The sequence below is a fragment of the Pteronotus mesoamericanus genome, unplaced genomic scaffold (assembly GCF_021234165.1).
Source record: "Pteronotus mesoamericanus isolate MK-2021 breed Mesoamerican mustached bat unplaced genomic scaffold, CSHL_Meso_final scaffold_54, whole genome shotgun sequence".
Classification (NCBI taxonomy): domain Eukaryota; kingdom Metazoa; phylum Chordata; class Mammalia; order Chiroptera; family Mormoopidae; genus Pteronotus; species Pteronotus mesoamericanus.
The window spans coordinates 53058158-53080380 of NW_026555321.1; the positions used below are offsets into that span (position 1 = coordinate 53058158).

The 22223-nt window shown below is 40.1% G+C and overlaps 1 protein-coding gene across 1 annotated transcript; it reads left to right on the forward strand.

Moving 5' to 3' along the window:
• Window positions 1-4439: 4439 nt before the first annotated feature.
• Window positions 4440-21284, forward strand: ARL6IP5 (ADP ribosylation factor like GTPase 6 interacting protein 5). The gene is made up of 3 exons (XM_054595898.1): window positions 4440-4720; window positions 17971-18188; window positions 20363-21284. The coding sequence occupies exons 1-3, from the start codon at window positions 4545-4547 to the stop codon at window positions 20533-20535; spliced, it is 567 nt and encodes a 188-aa protein (XP_054451873.1). The 5' UTR covers window positions 4440-4544; the 3' UTR covers window positions 20536-21284.
• The last annotated feature ends 939 nt before the right edge of the window (window positions 21285-22223 follow it).

Below are 22223 nucleotides of genomic sequence, written 5' to 3' on the forward strand. Positions count from 1 at the left end.
GGGAAGAAAGCCTTTGAAACTGTGCATTCATCCTAAGGTCTAGAAGGGGGAAAAAGAGGGGATCCACGGTGCCCAAAGAAAAAGCCCATACAACTTCAGCTGCCTGCCTGCCTCTGGTCACTATCTGTTTTATGAGGAGGTCCCTAGTGCTTACAGAAAGAGCCCATAAATAACATTGTGTAACTGTCTCAACTTTGATTTACTGCTTCCAGTCACATGTTTTACAGTGGAAGACAAGGTGTGGTTTGCATCAGGCTAGGGACCTGTGTTAACAGCCCTTCACACATGCCTATATTTAGGTAGTCACATCCCCTGGAGGAAGCTGATACCACCTTTACCCATCAATCAATGCATAACTCCCTCACTTCATCCCACAACTATATATGAGGTCTGATTGGAAAAAGTCCAGCCATTATTAATATAACGAGAAGAGTTTGTGCGACATCAATGTAACCTGGCAGCCAAGGAGAGTGGACTGGAATGCATGCATAAACAATGATGACGTCACTGTACTAGTCAGTGGGGGAGGTATATGCCATTGAGTGAGCATGTATACTGTGTGGCTATTTCATTCAAAATGACTGAGTGAGTAGAGCAAAAATTTGCATTGAATTTTGTATTAAGCTTGAACATTCCTTCATGGAAATTATTTGGACGATTTAGAAGGCCGCAGCTACGGGCAATTGGTGACTGGCAGCTTCATCACGACAATGTGCCCACTCATACATCATATCTTGTGCAGAGTTTTTTGGTGAAACATCAAATCATCAAGATGACTCAGCCCCTCTGCAGCCCAGATTTGGTGCCCTGTGACTTCTGGCTTTTCCCCAAACTAAAAGCACTCTTGAAAAGAAAGAGATTTCAGGCCATCGATAAGATTCAGGAAAGTATGACAGGGCAGCTGATGGTAATTGGGAGAATTGTGTGAGGTGCCAAGGCGCCTACCTTGAAGGGGACTGAGGTGTCATTGTCCTATGTACAATGTTTCTTGTATCTTGTATATTCTTCAATAAGTATTTTTTTTTATATTGCATGACTGGATACCTTGTGGACAGACCTTGTAAGTCCTCAGGACAAAGGACCTGAATCTCCTCCTGCTCTTGCAGTCGTTGCCTTGCCTTTATCTGTGCCCTATGCCTTTCTCCCCGACCCCAGCAGGGCCTGTACTCTTCTGGGAGAACTTACCATTAATAAACTTTGCTTGCATACTAATAGACTTGCTGATCTATAATTCTTTACTGAGTTGGTGAGAAGAATCGAGTTTTTCCCACAACAAATACTCAGAGTGGTCCTATCTAGAACCCCAAGTCTGTGTATAAGAACACCAGGAAGGCTCCTACAGTGAATCCGATCTCCTCGAATGAATAATGTCAAACAGCTGCTACTAATAGCATTTTAAACAGTGCCTGAAATAAAGTAAGGATTCCACGCGTCCATTTTTATCTAAATTAATTTTATGACTGAAGGGGAGCAGAGTTTGCCATCCCAAAATATTTTTGTTGTTGTTGTTGTTGTTTGTTTTTTTGGTGGATGGGGGATATTATTTTAAGCTAGTGTTGTGTGGGGTTTTTTTTTTTTTTTTTTGCCATTTTAACCACTTTATTTAAAAAAATATTTTATTGTTGTTCAATTACAGTTGTCCTCATTTTCCCATTACTCTTCCCTGCCCTACCCATTCCCCTTCCCATATTTAATCCTCTGCCCCCTATCCTATCATCTTTGTCCCTGGGTCCTTTACAGGTGTTCCTCAATTTGACCCTTCCCCTTCTTTTAACCTAATTATTTTTAAGAAATGAAAGACTCAGGAAAATCCTTCGATCTTCCCTCTAAAGAATTTAGATAAAAGACCTGCTCTGGGAAGAGAGATATCATTCTAGATAACTGTAGCTTAACAGGAACTACAGTAGTGTGATAGGGAGGACCGAGCAAGGCCTATTTGATCGAAGACTTCTCATTGTCCCATTGTTAAAGATAGCCCAGCAAACATTTGTTTTCAAAACACATGCTTTTCCATTCCACACGAATTGCCTTTCTTCCCTTTGAAGTTCCAAACCACTACTCCCTGCCCCCTTGGCCTCAGCTCAAGAAAGCAAATTAGCCTCAATTGATCCAGTATTCTTATGAAACCCCTATACATACATATGTAATTAAATTTGGTTATTTTCTTCTGTTAATCTGTTTCATGTCAATTGATTATTAGACCAGCCAGAAGAACTAAGAGAATGGGAAGAAGGAGGAATTTTCTCCTCCCCTACATGACAAAGGTAGAAATGTGTAGTGAAAAAACAAAAAGTCCCATAATCCAGAGTGAGAAGCATATTTAACATTTTGAGAGAGGGAAAAGGGGATCATGCTCTATATCACTTTAAAATTTTCTTTTGTTATTTTTAAACCTCTTTGGAGGTTTGAACAAATAAATAAAATTATACTGAACAAATATTTAATGGATATCAATTACTTATGATCAATGAGTAATCACATTATTACTAACACACACTTGATGACTTACGGGGTCATGTGGTACTGAGGAATTAATAAACATTCTTGATCACAGCTCCCAATGCTCACTGATCTCTCCAATGAGTGTGGACTTTACTGGGCCTCCTACACCCAAGGGAATTCTTCCACACCTTCTGACTTCCTGTAACTCAGCACCAAAGCCTGGCACATGTCTAGACAGCACTCCTCTCACTGTTTGGTATTTAAGTTAGTATTTCTACTGCATTGCAAGACCCTTGAAGGCAGGGCAAGGCTGCATGCTTCTCAACTTTTTTTAATCTCTCACAATGCTCTCTTAGGGCCTTGAAAGGACTCAAAATACCTTTTGACATCGCACTGAAATTTTTCAACCTTTTTTGCCCCATCAAGTCTACCCAGATACAACTAAAACAACAAAATTGCAACAAGATAGAGAAAATTCAGTAGATGTTTATTATGAAAGCATAGAAAACAAATGAAGTTATAACACTATTAATTCCATGATACCAAATGAATCATGGGCTGTGCTATTATTAATAGCAATAACAGTAATATCTAACTGTGAGCAATTAGTATGCACTAAGCACTTCTCATTCACTTTTTTATCTCTATACATGGCAGATGTTTTTATTATACCCACTTTACAATGAAGAAACTGAGCTTGGAGGAAATTAAGTAATTTCTCAGAGTCACTAGCAAGAAATGGAGGAGCTGGGACTCTAATTTTGCTTTCTCTGACTTAAAATATTCCCATTTTTCCAGAATCAAGAAAATGTGAGAGCTCAGAACTATTTCAAAGTCATTGTGGGTTCTTGAACTACCTTCTAAATCACCAAGGAAAACTAAATTATGTCTTCTAGACTTTGCATTAGATATATTTTATTGCTTTACAATTTTTTTTGGTGAAAATTGGTGGTCTTAGGAGAGTGAATTCAGTTTTTAAAAACAGCACGATTGAACATTTAAAGACTCTTATCTTACACAGTAGCATTTTAGAACTTTGGCTACCACACTATGAAGTTAACTGAAATTTTTTTTTCTCATGCACTTGAGATAAAAGGGTGTTGACTATATCAACCCACCTCTTAATTGGAAAAAGGAAAACCCTTTGGAAACCTTAGCTGAGAATTTACAACTAAATTGTTTAGGCTGAGACACAAAACTATCATATTATCTATTAAAGTACATTCTCCCTTAGTGAAAGTTGTGCAGAAATATTATGATAAAACTTAGAAAGATCTTTTTGAGTGGAATCCATATTTCTGTCCAGAAGATACTGGGTGCAGAACAATTAAATTCGCTTCAGACCATAGTTTGCTTTCAAATGTAAATCACATGCCCAGATTAGGGCTAAAGTGACCAGATCTGGGCATGTTGTGCCCACTCTATCAGAATACACAGTCGTTGAATAATTTTGCCTGGAGAGAATGGACAAGGAAAACAAAGAAGTGAATGAACAAACCAATCTTCCGTTCTACACGTTCTTCTTTCCGATTTTGTCAATGTGATTTCACTCATAGACACTCAGGGTGAAACAGAGAAAACATAATAATTACATTCAGATGTGCAGAGGTTAGTAACGGCTTACTTTTGAAAACCAGCTCATCCCCCAGTAACACTGCAGAATGCCTTCCATTCCATTTCAGTTAGGTTGGTATCTGAACCGCCGCAAAAATTTCCCCCAAAGTCCAGAACACACTCCTTGGGTTAAATATTCAGAAGGGGTGTTTTAAAGGAGGCCGTGTTTGGACTAGGGAAGGCATTGCCATCTCTCACCAGAAAAGATTTCGCCTGGTTCCTTCCTGTCATTTCGTATCTATTTTGCACTCAGCTCGTTGCTCTGTAGCGGGACCCCATTTTTCCTGTAACCAACCACTTAGAGCCAATGAGGAAGTAAAGACGAGAAAAACGCTCTCCCGCTTCCAATTCTCTCTGCTCCGCTGCTGCCAACCGCAGAGCCGGCCGAGCCGGAGCGGCCGTCACCGCTAACCATTCAGGAGGTTCGGTTGCAGTCGCCGCCGCCGCCAGATTCCAGAGGCGAAGAAACCTAGGTGGAGAGTGCGGACATGGACGTAAACATCCCCCCACTCCGAGCCTGGGACGATTTTTTTCCAGGCTCTGACCGCTTCGCCAGGCCTGACTTCAGGGACATTTCCAAATGGAACAACCGCGTGGTGAGCAACCTGCTCTACTATCAGACCAACTACCTGGTGGTGGCTGCCATGATGATTTCAGTTGTAGGGTAAGTGGGACCCCTCCGGGGCACTAATGGGGTCTGCTTGGAGGGGCTCGGGGGCCAGACTCCGGCTCGCGGAAACGCTCTGCACGCGCGGCGCCGGCCCGGGCAATTGCAGGCGGCCCAGCCCTGGGAACCTGTGCGCAGGGCGAGGCCGCAGCAACCCAGGGTCCCGTTTTCCTTTGCGTTCCTCGGGCTTAAACAGGCAGGGGCCCTGAGAGTAAGGAAATACTGCCAGGCCCGTGCAAGAACAATGACCTTTTCAACCGTCCTCCGACTAGGGTCTTGCTAGGGGAATGTCAGTAGTGGCCCCCGTCCTTTAAAAATGAGAGAGAGGAAAGTGGTGTAACCCTATCCTGGGGCTGGATCCGGACTAAGTCCGCTCGGGTTCGGCAGTGTAGGAAGGATATTAAGGGAGCGACGGGCTCTGGCAGTGTCTCTATTGTGCCTGCCACTTTGTACAAGGAAGCTGAACTTGGGGACAAGAGGACGCTGTTCTCCGGAACGCATCGCCCAGTGTGGGGTGAAGGCTGCCCTGCCTCTAGGAGTGAGGGCCTCAATTTTTTTCTTCCAGGAGTTGACAGGTGTGGCCACTGTATATTCACTTCCTAGGCTGCGCTCTCTGTATAGGCCTTTTCAATACCGGATCTTAAAATAAAAAGTGCCTCGTGTTATATAGTTTCACACATCCACACACGCCTGCTCTGCTAAGAGCCGCCTTTTCGTATTTAAGTGTTTCTCTCGCTTTTACAGAATGGGGTGGTGATATTCTATGGAATCTTGCTGATACCATACGTCTTAAAAGAAAAAGCTACCCTCAGACTTTATAAGGAACTCATTTGCCATTAAAGAAGTGCCTGACATTTCCATTTCAGAGTAAACACAGGGTAGCGCAAGCTGGCCTGGGAGACAGGAGAAATCCAAACTTGGAGGGTGTGAAAAAGGGCTAATAGAGTAGTTTCTTAAGTTGGTTTGCTGTTCTTCGACTTGTTTATTGAGTCATTCTTCTGTGCCAATCTCAGAGTCTCAGGAGCACAATGAGATCTGGCAGAGATGAATTCTGGCCCAAGGGCAGGGCACTGGTGGTTGTGGAGAAGCTATAGGACCAAACAGAATGCACTGAGGAGAGTGAGTTCACGGTTTCTGGGTGTGGTTCAGAATAGTCACCTCTATGCAGTATTGGACGCTCATCTATGGGGTTTAGTGGACAATTAATTACCCAGGTCCTCATTATGCGTTGCTTAAGAACCTGCAATCTCTGAGAATTGCTCAGTGTGTGGAGTGCAGGACTCTGAGCCAAGGTGGCAGCCCGAGTTAAAATTAGTTGGGGTAGAACAGGCCTGAAACAGCTGCCTTCTGAACCTTCCCCTGTCTTTATGCTTGAAGCTTATTTCCTGGTACACTAACTTAAAAAAAAATTACAAACAAAATAAATAGTAAATAGGATTGCATCTGTTATTTTGCTCTCTTTTTCTTTGCTCTCTTTTTGTAAAGAAGTGAGCAAGGAATCTTATTTGGTGATCTAGTTATGGTTTTTTTGTTGTTGTTGTTTTTAGGTAACCTCAAAAACTTAGATACGAAGATGTAAGGCAAGATCTGACACAGACCAAGCAAATGTACCAAAAACAAAACAAACAAAAAACATTGCTTTTCAGAGAGGTGTAATGCCCAGACCAGATACAGCTCAGGGAACCTTGCTGGAATCCATTTTTCCCTGGATAGACCAGGGCCCTTCCTTGACTAAATTTAGCTCCCTTGTGGTGCCTTAGTCCACTAACTCAGGCAGTTTGGAGTGTTTACCCTTCGTATTCTCCCTTTCAAATGGGAGATGTTGGTTGGCAGTGAAATTTTTGAAGGTGAAAGTAAAAGCCATGTTTATTTTTTATTATTATTATTTTTAAAAACTTCAAAAAGTAGAGGCCAGTAGTAAATTGTTTTGAAAACTGTACAAAATGTGAGATTTCTTTTGTAGCCCAGTAAAAACTTAATGTATGGCCTTCAGCTGTTTTTTCTGTCTGCAAACATACCACCTGTAGCTTTTCCCACAAATTGGTCTTTTCTTTCTTTATAATTTAACAATAATAAAGTGATTTACTTGCATTCCCTAATACAACCATATGAGATGAGATATTGTTATTAATGAATTATTAAACCTGAGGCTCAGAGAGGTTAAATGACTAGCTCAAAGTCACAGACTGAGGGTTGTGTTTTTAACTACTATGCCACTTCCCTGTGAGTCATGAGGTTTAGAAGTATAGTCTGTTAAAGCTGAAAGAGACCAAATATCTTCAGAGTCAGGGAGCTAAGTTGGTTTTGGAACATGTCTCATCCTACAGAGAACTCTGTTGATGAAATCAGTAGATGGGGTGGGCTCAGAGCAGTGCTAAAAGCTGTTGATCTGGATCCTCTCTCTTGGCATGTGATAGTTCTCTTGATACCTTGGTAGAGTTGTATGAAAATGTAGCCTGGCTGTTTAGTGGGGAAAGGACTGTGTCGAAGGGTGTTCTTCCATGCCCTGCTGGTGAGGAGGGGCCTCCAGGCCATTATTGGAGGGTTCTAAATCTCAGCTCTGACTGCTCTTGTGTTGAAAATCTGCTTGAATGAGGATAGAGAGGGCCTGCAGGAAGGGAGAGGGAAGACCAAGAGGATGTCCTCTAACTCCAAAAACACTTGCTCTTTGAGTTCTACTGCTATAAAATAGGAATTAAATAATTTAATTAACAAAAAGCTAATCAAGACCTTGCAAATGACACCACTGAAACGTTAGTTGTGGTTATTATAGTAAATCTTAGGTTAGAGACATATTTAAAATTCTCACAACTTGCTTATTCTCTTAGGCAGAAGTTTTAGATGATGTGTAAACTTTAGTGGTTTTGTCATAATTACAACTTGTCTTTCTTATAAAACTGCTTCCCTCGAAGACTTGTTTCCTTTTGAGATGCAGGTATCACTCAGAAGAGATTGAATGACTTAAAAGGAATAACATGAATCACAAGATAGAAAATGTATGTTTTGCTGAAAATGGCTTTGCATCCTTTAAATCCAAAAGGGAAAGATGTATGAGACTGAAGAGGACGTGACTTAACCTTCTCCTTCCTTGTCACAAGACACCTTGGCACCAGATACTCTCTTTACCTCACTCTCACATACAGTGATAGACGTCTATGTCTCTATTTTTATTTTTTGGTTTTTTAAAAAGATTTTATTTATTTATTTTAGAGGGGAAGGAGAGAAGGAGAGAAACATCAATGTGTGGTTGCCTCTCGCACAACCTCTGCTGGGGACCTGGCCTGTAACACAGGCATGTGCCTTGACTGGGAATCGAACCAGTGACTCTTTGGGGTCACTATTTTTAAAGTGCAGAGCAAAGGCAACATTTAATAGCACTTGCAATTGAAGATATTCTAGTTGTGGACAGGAATTTCTGTGTGCTTAATAGAATGCCAAAAGCTGTGAGTTGGAGAAATCTACTGTGCAAGAGCATCTTTCACTCTGGGAACTTGTTAGAAATTGCTGGGACTCTTAGGCCCCAGATCTATTGGGTCAGAATCTATATTCTAACAAGACTCTCAGAAAATTCATAGGCAATGACAGTTTAAGAAGTATAAGTCTACTCTGGTTTAAAAGAAAGAGAAAATTTAAATAAACATACTTATCAGCCCAGGTGTCACCTTCAGAGATTCTAAATATACAGTTCTCAGCTGGGTCCAGGCACCTGTAGTGTTATTGTAATTCCCCCTCTCCCCCAACAACCGGAATTATCTTCTGGAGGACGGGCCCTTTGTGGTATAGGCTTCCCCGCTGGGTGAGTTTTGTAGGAACCCATCTGTATCAGTGTACCTGCTGGCATTCTGCAAGGCTGTGTTCAGCTTCAGTGAATTTTTTTTGAAGACTCTTTCAACTTGTTTGCCCATTTCATGATGGGTACTTTATGAGCGTACCTGCTTACATCTCCCTGGGTGTTCAGCAGTTTTTGACCAAAAAACACATGACCCCTGTGCCCTACCCTTCCTATTCACTCAATTTCACGCCAAGTGACCCTTTTGTTTGTTTGTTTCCTCTGGTGAAAAAGTCCTCAAAGGGAAACATTTTGTAGATGTGGAAGAGGTGAAACAAAACAGCAGAAGCACTAAAAGGTATCAAAATCGATGAGTTCAAAAACTGTTCTGAGCAGTGGAAAAAACTCGATAGGTGTATTGCATCAAATGGAGAGTACTTTGAAGGTGACTCAAGTTTAAACATGTAAGAATAAATTTTTTATAAATAAATTCTGGGGTTTTTTGATCCCCCTCGTGTACCACCAAGTTGAAGTTGAGAGGTACTGATCCCATTCAACTTCCCAACTTTCACAAATATAAATGCTTGAGTCAGTGGCTAATTGGAACCAAAGCTACTAAAAACAGCCTCTTTTATTGATAAAAAGTGAAATACTTTTCCCATTTAATCATTGCAAATATTCTAAAGCCCCTAATTAACCAACTTCTCCTGCATAGTTGATTCTCACATCTGTATTATTTGCAAGTCTTCTCACAAATTCCTCCCTGTGAGCAGAGTCATATTTTCTGGTGTGGCATTAGAAGTGCCAACTGCATGCAAAATTCTCAAACACATAAATCCCTCTCTGCATCTCCAGTTAGAAAGGCACCGATGCTCGGTTGTGTACCTGCATGCCTTCCCTTTAAGAAAGCACAGTGTAGCTGCTAAATGAAAAAGCCCTTTATTTTCATAGAAAGCATCACCTTGTGAAACTAGAGTTACCCCTTTACGCTTTCAGTTGCTGGAGATGCAAAGGATTTTCTGGAATGCTGGTAATTCTATTTGAAAGAGTGTTGCTGTAATCTTTTCAAAATGAGTATGGTTCTAAAGAATGTTCTAGAACTATGGCTGTCAGCATCTGGTATTGAAAAATGGTTTGGGCCCTTGCTGGGTGACTCAGTTGTTTGGATTGTTGTCCTGTAGACCAAGCGTTAGCAGGTTTGATTCCCAGGAGAGCCAGGTTACATATAGGAGGCACCCAACCAATGTTTCTCACAGTGATATTTCTTACTCTCTTTCTCTCTCCCCCCTCTTTCCCGTCTCTTTAAAATCAATAAACATTTCCTCAAGTAAGGATTAAAAGTAAAAAACAAAAATACAAAACAAAATTTCCAGTTGGTAGAGGAAGAAAACAATAGGAGAGCCTTGGGATACTCTGGAGGGAATGTATTAAAACATTAGTATGTGAAATTGCAGCTTGTTCATGGTAAAACCTAGTGAAAATGTTTTTGAGATTAATCAGCTTCAGCACCAGTTCTGTGATAGCACTCTTATTTGTGTGGCTTCATTTTTTCCACTCCATAAAGTCTATGAAGCACCTGCCAGCCTGTCTGACAATGTGTCAGAAGATATGGTGGAAATGAGACAGCTGTGATTCCTGCCTTCACTCAGTTAAGAGTCTACAGTGTTAGCTGGATGACGCTGAACATGTCAGAATTAATCTTTATATAAGTACAACATAGCAAGCATACAGTGAAACAAATTTATGTAAACATGCATCACCTTTAGTCTGACTAAGTTGATCTCCCTCTACATTATGATTCTAAATTCCAACACTCTCACATGTTGAGAATGGGAGGGGCATATAGTATGTGAACAGGGGAAATAGTTATTAAATTTTACTCATCCTCACCCTTCTACTCAGTTCAAGAAATATTTACTGAGCACCTACTTTGTGCCAGACATTGTGTAAGCCCTGAGGATACAGGCAAAAATTCAAGTCCACCCAGCCTTCCCAAATCCTCCCAGAATTCATCTCTTTCTGCCCTTCCAGACCCCTTCATTCGCTTATGAAGCAGAGCCTGTGGTAAGATGGCGTATGTCTTCCCCTGGTGGATTGTGATAATTTACACAACTTGTCATCTAATAAAGATTGTCTTTCGTTAAATCATCTTCTGACACTATTTATGTAACCTTGTTCTTCCTGACTTCTCCCTGCACACTTTTTTTTAAGCTTTTATTTATTTATTTTTAGAGAGGGGGGAGGGAGAGAGAAAGAGGAAGAGAAACATTGATCAGTTGCCTCTCCTCTGCCCCCAATTAGTGACCTGGCCCACAACCCAGGCATGTGCCCTGACCAGGAATTGAACTGGTGACCTTTCAGTTTGTAGGATGACACCCAACCCAGTGAGCTACACCAGTTAGGGGCCCACATACTTTTTAAAACAACTTTCCCTGCTACTGTCAACATGTTGTTAGTTTCTATCTTTTTTTCTTATGTAAGGATTTACAGTGGTTCTGGGTAAGTGTGCAAAATGAACGAGCATATTTTGGATTCCTGGTCCCTTAGAGGACCAGAAGCTCACAATGAACCTGTTAGAGGCAGAGAGCTCTGTACAGGAAATCCAGTTCTAAAAAATGAATTTGACCTATCCACTTAACACCAGATTGAACAGCAGTATTGGAAATTTATTATTTTCCTTTTGGACAAATGGAAAACCCTTTTATCACTCAGCTTCAGAATATTTACTCATAACATCATCTCCTGTTTCTTTCAGTGAGCATGACTTGTTTTCAGGAACACTTCCATGCGTGTGATCTTAAGACCTGCAGGCTGCTTCTCCATTTTGCAGGCATTTACCATAAATATTTAAGGCTCTCTAGCCCTCCTCCCCCTGGAACATGTGTATGGATACACCTGAAAGGTGGAAAGCCCACCTGAAGTGGAAAACTGGGGCTCTCGTTCTTCTAATCCTACCACTAGCCAGCTTCGTATCCTCAGTGTGGCTTCCCCTTGTTTCAGAGGAATGAAAGGGAAAGCAGAAATTGGGTGTTTGTGGACGGTAGATAGGAAACTGCTTGTACAAAGGGAATTTATGTGTCACTAGTCTCCTTAGCATTTGGCCAGCACCTATCTTCTTCCCACTGCTCTGTAAGAACTTGCCATGTGACTGCAATTTAATTCTACTAACAGTATTCAGAAAGAAGTTTGTAAATGATTATCTTTTCACTTAAGTACTAAAGCATTATTTGTTGTGAGAGTAAACATGAGTTCCTAATTATTGAAGGCAAATACATGAGGGTTTGTTTTACCTTTCTTTTTATCTGTGTGTGTATGTTAGAAATCTTCCATAATAAAAAGTTTAAAAAAGATTTGTTGCATTCTAATCAGAGCCATGTAACTGACTGCTCTTTGAAGCTCCATTGCTTTGGGGAGTATGAGATATATGATTTCCAACCCAGATCCAACCTGTTGTTTGTTAAGAATAAAACAAACAATTAGCTTGATAAATGCAAAAGAAAACATGGAGGTTCAAAGGTGTTTTACTATGGATACTTTTACCTTGCCAGTGGCTGCCAGGACAGTGGATCATTTGGATATAAGTGTTTAGTTTGTGCCAATTACTGAGGGTGCATTAAATTTCAGCACACAGCAAGTGTGTAATAAATACCATGGGACTTCCCAATTCATTGAGTAGGAAAATCTCAAGGTTAGGTTACTTTGACCTTTCTGTAGCAAAAGAGACAGGCTTCTGTCCCATCTTAACTGCTCCTGATCGTTAGACCCAGGAGACACTGCTCACATTTATTCAAAACTGGTTTATACATTTACATTTATACTTTATAGTAGAAATAGACCTTGCCAGGACAGAAGTCCCTGTTAAGAAACCAATATAAGCACACAAGACTCTTGAGGTTATATGAGGTACAAAGAGCAGGAAGGGCCTGTATAGACAGGTTTGTGAGACATGGATCCCCTCCTGGCCCTCAGGCTGCACTAGAGACAAAACATACAAATCTGACTGATCATACCAGAACAATTATCACTTACATTTACATAGGAGTTTAGATGGCTTATCTTACTTTTGCTTTTTTATTTGTTTCTTTCATCTCAGCTCTGTGAAGGTGCAAAGACAGGAACTAATTCTCTGGTAATATTTAGTGTCCGAGGAGAATAATAGTGATTTCTCCAAGAAAAACCTCATGTCACTTAATTTGTGGCCATAGAAAGTTGCTGGGCTCATTTAAATAACATGAAAATATGCTAGATTCTTGGCTTTTTTTCTTTCTTTCAATAAATATTTATTGAATACTTGTTCTGTGTTAGGTGCTGGGGAGAAAATGTCATGGTCACCGTCTTCATGGAGCTTAATCTGTAGTGGGAGGCAAAGACATTCATCCAGTACTAATTCAAATAAATGTAAAACTGTCCAGGTGTCAGTGCTGTGAAGAAGATCAGATGGTGCTCTGACCAGGTCAGGTCAGAGGGACTGAGAGAAAGCTGAAGAAGTTGCAATGTGAGGGAGGTAGGAAGGATCCGGTAGAGAACAGCTTGTGCATGGGCCTGGGAGGGCTAGAGGCAGGGTGAGTTCTGCGGATGGTTAGAAGCTCCAGCAGAAGGAGTGCAGAGGCCAGAGAAGGTGGTCTAAGAAAGCTGGTGTCCAGAGCAGCTGCTGGCCATGAGGGTTCCCTCACACCAGTTGTGAAGAGCACCCTAACTACTGCAGGCAGATGCAGTGAAGCCAAATCGTAGGCCTGGCCAGTAGAGTGTTGCCTGGATTTCAGGCCCCTCCTTGCCCACCAGCCAAGGCCTCCTGTTGAGGATACAAACCACACAACTGGGTGCAGCTGTGGAGGCATCTGGGGCTGAACGCTTCAGAGCCTGGAACTTGTCTAAGGAGTTTTGTTTTTATTCTGAGAGCAATGAGAAGCAAAGAAACAGTTGGGTGGGTTCCTATTTGCCATGATGCCTCTGGCTGTTGAAGGACTATGAAAAAACATTAGTAATTTAGAGAAGTTCACTGTGAATAATTGTTCTCTCCTTTCTTGGTGAGTCAGGCTTCCTCAGGAACCAAAGTGCAAAAATAGCTTTTTCTGTTAGAAAATTGGAATTCAGTATAAAAGCTGCTTCTACTGCGCAGGAAATATTGTTTCTTTGGTTCTTGACATGCAGCCTGAAGAAAGCTACCAAATACACCTTTGAATTGATCCAAGTATCTCTATTAAGGTTTTATTGCCAACTCTGCAATTGGGGTCTTGGAGCAAATTTGTTAATTTGTCTTTTCCTTAGCTTACTTTTATGTAGAATGAGGTAGGTTTTCAAGATCCCCCCAGCTCTCCAATTCTGAGATTGGTCAAGACTTTTTCCATTCAGTAGCTTGTGCTAGCCCTGTAGCTATAGTTAGCTGAATCACTCTGCATGTTTAAGACATGTGTCCACACCTGTTCATAGCTACCTTCTTTCAGAGAGAAACAAGAATGCTAAGGGATTTCTCAGAATGACCCTTAGTTGTTTATCCCAACTAGAAGAATGGGGCTTCTTGGAATGGTAGGGGGTGAGGGAGAGATTTCCGAGGCTAGTTATCAACACAGAATGGCTTATATTGTGAGCTGCTGCCACAATTACATCAACTGGCACCTTTTTTTCTCCCCTGCATCCCTTTGAATACATTTCTGTAGGCCTCAGCTTATTCATGTGTATAGGACTGAATTGATTCATCTTCGAAGACTCTGCTGCACGCTTCATGGTGGGATTCTAAACCTTTTTACCTCCATCAGTGATTCCAATAGAATTTTTAACTATGACATTTATTTATTTACTATTGGAATGGGTGAAATGGGATATATATGTCTGTAGGTATGTATTTTTATTTTTTATCTCAATAGGAAAAACATACTTATGTGATTTTAAATTTATTTTTTATCTAAGTAGTTAGCATACAGTATTATATTGCTTATATTAGTTTCAAGTGTGCAATATAGTGATTCAACATTTTTATACCTTACAATATGACCACCCCACTAATTTTAGTAATCATCTATCACCATGTGAGCTTTTAACAATATTATTGACTATGTTTCCCTTCCCTCTTTCATTTACCTTACCCCCTCCCTCTGGTAACCATCCCTTTGATCTCTGTTTCTATGAGTCTGTTTTTGTTTCATTTTTGATTTGTGAAACTAGGTCCTACTTCCACCAAGGACAGAAAATCACGTTCCTTCTCTTTCCCTCTCTGCTGTTCTCCCTTTTTCCATCTGTCTCTCCCTTTTGCTGGGGTGTGTGTGTTAATTTGCTCCAAGTGCAGACAGGTGCCAGGGCATTGGAGTGGTGTGCATTTTACCATTTCTTGGAATGGAATTGCCCTTAAGCAGAATAAGGAAGAATATTATTTCTGCTCTGAATAACTGTGTTCATTTTTTCAAGCTTAGAAACTCAGTTACTTTCTAATTATAGATTGTGGCTGGGTGTGTTGTAAACTCAAACCAGTTCTGTCTCTTTGCTCTGTTTTCTTCCCTTGAACATGAGCAGCAGGAACAGGTGAAAAGCAAATCTGGAATTGCTTGGGTCAGGCCAGGATTTTTCATTGTTCTTTGTCATTGGCTTAATTTAGACACTCAACCCAGCTATCTACTTTACTTGTCTAGAGGAAAATAGGAAAAGGTTGGCATGCATTTTATTACATGCTCACTTCATGAAATATTATTTTAATAGGTGTTCCAGAAAGAACTGATTAGGGGACATTGGGCACTTTGCTGCCAACCGGTCTTTTCCTATTTATATTTTATGCAAAAGAGTTTCTTGAAACTTGAACCCTCTACTCTAGTTCTTTGTGTTAATGTTGGTCTTTTCTTTACAGCTCAGAAACATTTGAGTGAGTTGTAGGTAAACACCAAGGCTATGTAAAAGTGTTCATTTCTTTCAGGTACCTTTTTCCACTTCCATTTATTCATTTTTAAATATCAGTTTTTTAATATTCAACTAATACATGGTTATTGAGGAAAACAAGTAAATAGCAATAAGCAAGTTGAAATAAACTACTCATAATCCTACCACCAATATAACTACTGTAGTCTTTGGTGTAATTTCTATCAGACTTCTTTGGGTGTTAGTAATGAGATTTATTAATCTGTGAGAGTCTCCAGGCCTCTCCATTTAGTCTCCTCACCACCTGCTAAAGAGAATTTTGTTTTTGCCCTGTCCAATTCTTGTTTCCTAAAGCCTATAAGGAAATTTTTGTCTTTCTCAGACCAATTATGGGGTTAAGTCAGGAGGTAGGGTATAACCTACATAAAATTTTAAAAAGAAAAGAAATGAAAAAAAGTACAGAGAGTCTGACTAGACCCAGATAATAAAGAACTGGGGAAGACAGAAGAGAACATGGGCTAGATGTTGGGAAAGCTTGGGGGCAGTGAACCAAGGTTTGAGTGGGAGAAGGAGCAGCTTCACTGTGTGTATGAATGGAAATTGTATTAACGTTATTAAAGAGATGAAGTAAAGATGGACTGTTGTAGTTGGCTGTACCACGCCTGGGTGTGGGGCTGGGGAGCAGCTGCTTTTATATTTTTATACTTTATTTTTTATATGTTCACATTATTTCTGATTACAAAATAATTTACTAATTGTAAAAATTTCTACTTCTGAGCTGTATAGCATATGGTGAATCCACCTACTCTCACACGGACAATGTGTTGTAGTCGCTTTTACCGATGCATTATTAATGTTTTCCATATTATTAATTATGCTTTGACTCTTAAAAAATTGCCTTATATATCACCATCTAGTAAATTCTTGGCCCTATAGGTTATTTCTAAAAGTTATTAATCATAAGTACCACTCGTGAATACTGTACAACTCAAGTCTTTTCATTTTTGTTTATTTCCTTAGACTCTATTCTAGGGAGGGGATTTATCGTCTTAAAGAGTATAAGTGCTTGCAAGAGTTTTGAATGAAAGAAGCAATTTATTATTGTAGGGTTTAATTTTAAATTATGTATTAATACTCTTACCACTGTTTAATTTCATGTAAAATTTCATTTTAACTTCTTAAAAGTATTTTTGACATTGATTATATCCCCGATTTCATCCATTAAGGTATGTAATACTTTCACTCCTAATAAAAACGATTTAAAATAGCTCTTATGTTTGGAGAGGTAGAATCAGAGCTAAATGTAAAGGGATTTTTAAAAAATTCTTAGTTATCCTACTCATGAATCTCAACATGACTATGAATCCTCCCTTTGTTCTGTTTCAGAGATAGTAAGCCCTTGGCTTCACCTTTCATTATCCTGCCTTCCGCCATCCCTCACTTCCAAATCAGTTGTGGTGATACTCGGAGCATGATGAAAACACATTGACCCTCTTTGTCCTTCCCAAGTAAAATGCTCATTAGCCTCTTATGAGGGTAAAATGTTAGTAATTTGTTGCACTTGCTGACCACAACTTTCCTGTTAAGGGTTTTGTAATCACGGTGGGTAGGGGTAGAGGTGGGGGCTACAATGCCCAGTAATTTTTTTTATGAAATACTTGGTGTAAAGTTCCTCCTCATAATGTGTTCCCCCATTATGAACAGTAGTGTAACCTTTGGTTTATGTACCAATGGATCTGAAAGCTCTGTGTTTGGAAATCCCAGTTGATAACCCATTTCCTAACAATGCTCTCGGCCCTTTTTAGGAGTTATAATGGAGTCTCTATGCCAGGAGTCATAAACTCAAATGCCTCCATGACTAGTCCAGTTGTGTAAGAGAGCAACGCAGGCCGTTTATTAGAAAAACAATGAGTAATGGTGGTTAACTGGGGCCTCTGTGTCAGAGATGCTGTGGTGGTAGTGGGGGCCGAGGCATAATGGAGATTAACTTCTATCTGAACGGGAAGGCACCTCCAGCCTTTGTTAACACATGGGAAAGTGGGCCTAGTGTGGTTAGGTTTTCTTGTTTTGAGGAAAAGCAAGAAATCCCAAGTTTTATGGATTTTTTAAACACATTGAGATTCAAGTTAAAGTTTTTTAAAACACTGTACATTTCAAACACAAGTTTGACGATAGACTGGATCTGGCCCATGGAAGTCATTGTGTGACCTCTCTGCTACATTCATCTACCACAGCCATTTCCGTGAGGATTTAAATAAACCTTTAGAGCCCAGAAAATACAATTTAATGTGTGCTAGAGCCCTGAATGAAAGAAAGGTAAACATAGCCCTTCCAAACTATGGGGTCATTTAAATTTTAAGTCTTTTAAACTTGTGGACCTCTAATGAGATGAACTGATGAGTTTGGTAGGAGTCAAACTGCCTAGATATGAGTCTTAGCCCCACCATTTTCTTACCCCTGCACTTCAGTTTCTTCTTTTGAGAAATGAATGAGTGGTTCTGAGGGCTATATGAGGCAATTGAAGTACAATGCTTAGTGAATACTACACACTCATTTTTACTCCTCCCCTTCCTCATCTTCCTATTCTTGCTGCTATTACTGTTGACCTAGCCTCCCTCTTTTTTTAATATTCCAGGTTCCTGAGCCCCTTCAACATGATCCTTGGAGGAGTTGTGGTGGTGCTGGTGTTCACGGGGTTTGTGTGGGCAGCCCACAATAAAGACATCCTCCGCCGGATGAAGAAGCAGTACCCCACAACCTTTGTCATGGTGGTCATGGTTGCTAGCTACTTCCTCATATCCATGTTCGGAGGAGTCATGGTCTTTGTGTTTGGCATCACTTTTCCGTTGTTGTGTAAGTGAACCTGAGTTGATTTTTCTTACAAAAACGTAGGAATGATTGTTCAGTGGGAATTATATAACCTGCTGCTTATGTGTGTTGGCATGTCTGCAAAATTATCAGAATATTATGAAATAGCAGATTAAAGCCTAATAGTACATTAATTCTACAAATATGTATTGGGCACCTACTCAGTACCAGACACTCTTCTGGGGATGCAACAGTAAACAAAAGAAATACAAATCCGAAACCACACACTGGAAAGTGCCATAGCCTGCACTGGACCTCAGGTTTGTCTGATATTAAATCTTCTCTCAATCTTTAAGTTGCCATTTACACTGCCCTGACTCAGGAATGAATGTATGTTATTTGGAAGTAAACTACTTACTCTATATTACTCAGAAGATCATTATTGGTGTCAAGTTTTATAAGTCTATATAAATAACTGACCCAGAATATAGATCCTAAGTTCTCCAATTCTGGTGACAAGAACTAGATATTTTCAAAGTTTTACATGCATTTTTCCCCCCACTGAGATTTCACACCAATGAAGCCTGAAATAGAGAACAGATAAAATTCAGTCTCATCAGCAGAAATCTGATTAAAATTCTAGTGTGCTTAGTGACAGGAATATCCCTTTAACCTTTAATAGTATTTCACATGTACATTATTTCATAAAGTAAAATCAATTGGTTTTTTAGAGTTATGTTAGGTTAAGCCCAGAATATTTATAGATGAATCCCACACAGAATTAGACAAAATATTTGAATCAACAAATTCAGAATTTTTGAAATATTCTTCAAGTTTTCCTAATATGTTAGAGGCTTAGTATTTCAATGATTTAACTTTGGTTCCTTTTCACCTCAGAGTCTGATACAGGCCAGTGTAGTGAAATTGAAACCAGCCACGTGGTTTGGACCAGGTATACTATATAGGGTAGTTCACACATCTATAAAATAAGGAAATTAGACAAGATCAGTGATTCCCAAACTTTGATGACTGTGAGAATCAACCAGGATGCTTTTTAAAAATATAAATTCCCTATAACGGGAAAGAAGAGGAGGGGTCGTCAAGGAACATGTATAAAGGACCTATGGACAAAGTCAAAGGGGAGAAGAATTGAGGTTGGGAGGTAGGGGTGGGTGGGGCAGGGGAAAGTGGTAGTGGGAAAATGTAGACAACTGTACTTGAACAATAAAAAAAAATGTATATATAAATTTCCCAACCATATTTCTTAGAGATCTTGATTCTGTGGGTTGATAGTGGTGCCCACAAAACCCCCTATTTTTAAAAATTGCTTCATGTGTTTCTAATGGTCAATCTAGGTTGGGAGCCTCCAGATAGAATGCATATTAGTTTCTCAAAATGAGGGTGCAGGATCACCTGTATCAGAATCATCCAGAATGAATGTGGAATTTTACACTCGGAAGCCCTACCTAAGTCTTAACAGCCTGAATTGGGGGAGTGGAGAGTGGAGACTGGGAATTTGTCTATCTAATGGGCTGCGCAGGTGATTTGTATATACACAGAAGTTTGAAAATCATTGATATAGATCACCAGGGGTGCCTATTTAAAATACAGATTCCCAGGCCCATCCCTTTAAGGTTCTGGTCTAGGAGAGGGGCCAGGGAATCTGCTTCTTAATGAACAAACTTGGGTAATTCTTGATGACGAAGCAAATTTGGGGAACATGAGGGCATATTAAATCTGTAAAACTACTAGTTTGTATGTATAAATCTTCAGAAAACTGACTATCCGTTTGACTTCACCACTGCTTCCTGTAGGGAACACAATGCAGATAATCCCAGAACTGAGCTTGAGTTGCTTTCTGGGAACCTTGTAGAAAGGTGATTGGTCTGCAGATTTGGAGTCATGTGGACTTGCTTTGAGTGTCAGGGCATTTGTAGCAGCTGAAAGGTGACAGTACCAATGTGGGGAGGGAAGTGTGGTTGCCCGGTCAGCATCCCCCCTCACCCCGAAGACAGTCCTTTCCTTCACACAAAAGGAAAACGTCATACTTGACTTGAAGGAGAGCTTTATATAAGGCTTATATGCAGTCCAAGGAGCCATTGGATGGTTGGGAATGGTTAGAGAACCAGGTTGGACTCCAGCGAACAAGACCCAGGACCAAAAGTGGGTGGGCTGTGGCTGTGGAGGAAGGGGGTTAACCATGTCTCACCTCTCTGCAGTGATGTTTATCCACGCGTCACTCAGACTTCGGAACCTCAAGAACAAACTAGAGAATAAGATGGAGGGGATCGGGCTGAAGAAGACACCCATGGGCATTGTGCTGGATGCCCTGGAGCAGCAGGAAGAAAACATCGGCAAACTCACTGACTACATCAGCAAAGTGAAGGAGTAAAAGCAGCTGACCTGGCCAGAGGCTGCAGCAGAACACAACTTAGAGTTTGCCCTCGTTCGGACCCACTTTCTGTTTGTATTTTTGAAATGGGAGGGGCATACCACCCAACCATCAATGGCCTCATGCACATGTTGGCCAAACTGTTAACCTCTTTGATGTTACAAAGAGAAGGCCTCAAAAACTGAAAGAAACCACCCTCCTAGTGTGTAGGAATTTTCGGCTTGTTTATGAAAACTGGTAGGAAATGGAGCATACGTATATGCAGGGGAATAAAAGAAAATATACGAATTGTGGCTCATACAATACTGATATCTTGTGGGGAAATAAGTAATTGTAAAGTGTCAAGGCAATTGAGTAAAAGAAAAGACTGTTCAAGTAGACAATGATATGCATTAGCCTGTTGAATTCCCCCAGCATCCTCCTCAAAAAATACTCCCAAGGATTATATGTGGGCTATAAATTAGTTTAGTTTTTATTCTTTTAAAATCAAAGATGATCTCTATCACTTTGCCTCCTGTTTGGCGTGCAGTGGAAACTGGATAAACCAGTTCATATTTTGTTTACAAAGATAAAGGTAACTTCAGCAGAATATTTTGTCAAATTTTTGTAAATTTTTGAAATGCTAGTAATGTATTTTCACTAGTAGGTATTTGTTGCAAACTGAATGTCATCTTCCTTAACGAGATTATAGCTATGTAACCTGTATTATTCTTTACATTCTTCTTTAAAAAAAATAAAACAATTTATGTTTATATTGCATATTTTTGATTTTATAATAACAATAAGTGTCCAAGATAATGTCTCCTATATTTTTATCATTTTTAGTTTTTAAAACATTTAGAAAGAAGAAAACGAATGTGTATTATAATTTCTTAGGGCACAATGAGGACAATAGCTCATTGTGTGAAATCTGAAAAGCATCTTTATTTCTTTTTTTTGTTTACTGTATTTTTTTACATCACCTTGTAGCCCCTTTAAATCCGCCCCCTTCTCCCAGCAATCACCCCACCGTTGTCCATGTCCATGAGTCCTTTTGCCTTTTTGTTCAATCCCTCTACCCTTTAACCTCCCCCGACCCCCAGATGTCATCCTGTTCTCCATCTATGAGTCTGTCCCCATTTTCCTTGTTAGTTCAGTTTGTTCATTAGATTCCACAGATGAGTGAAATCATATATCTGTCTTTCTCTGACTGACCTATTTCACTTAATTTTCTCCAGATCCATCTATACTGTTGCGAAGGGTAAAACTTTATTCTTTTATGTAGCCGAGTAGTATTCTATTGTGTAAATGTCCCATAGTTGTTTTATCCACTCATCTATTAATAGACACTTGGGCTGCTTCCATATCTTCGTGATTGTAAATAACACTGCAGTGAACACAAGGATGCTTGTGTTCTTTCAAATTAGAGTTTTCGGTTCCTTCGGATATATTCCCAGAAGTGTCAAAAGGCAGATCCATTTTTAATTTTTTGATGTATCTCCATATTGCTTTCCATAGTGGCTGCACCAGTCTGCATTCCCAGCAACAGTGCAGAGTCCCCCTTTCTCCACATCCTCGCCAGCACTTGCTTTCTGATTTATTGATGATAGCCATTTGGACAGGTGTGAGATGGTATTTCATTGTGGTTTTTTTTTTTTAGAGGGGGTGTTGCTATAAGAATTTATTTTTTATTGTTGAGTTACAGTTGT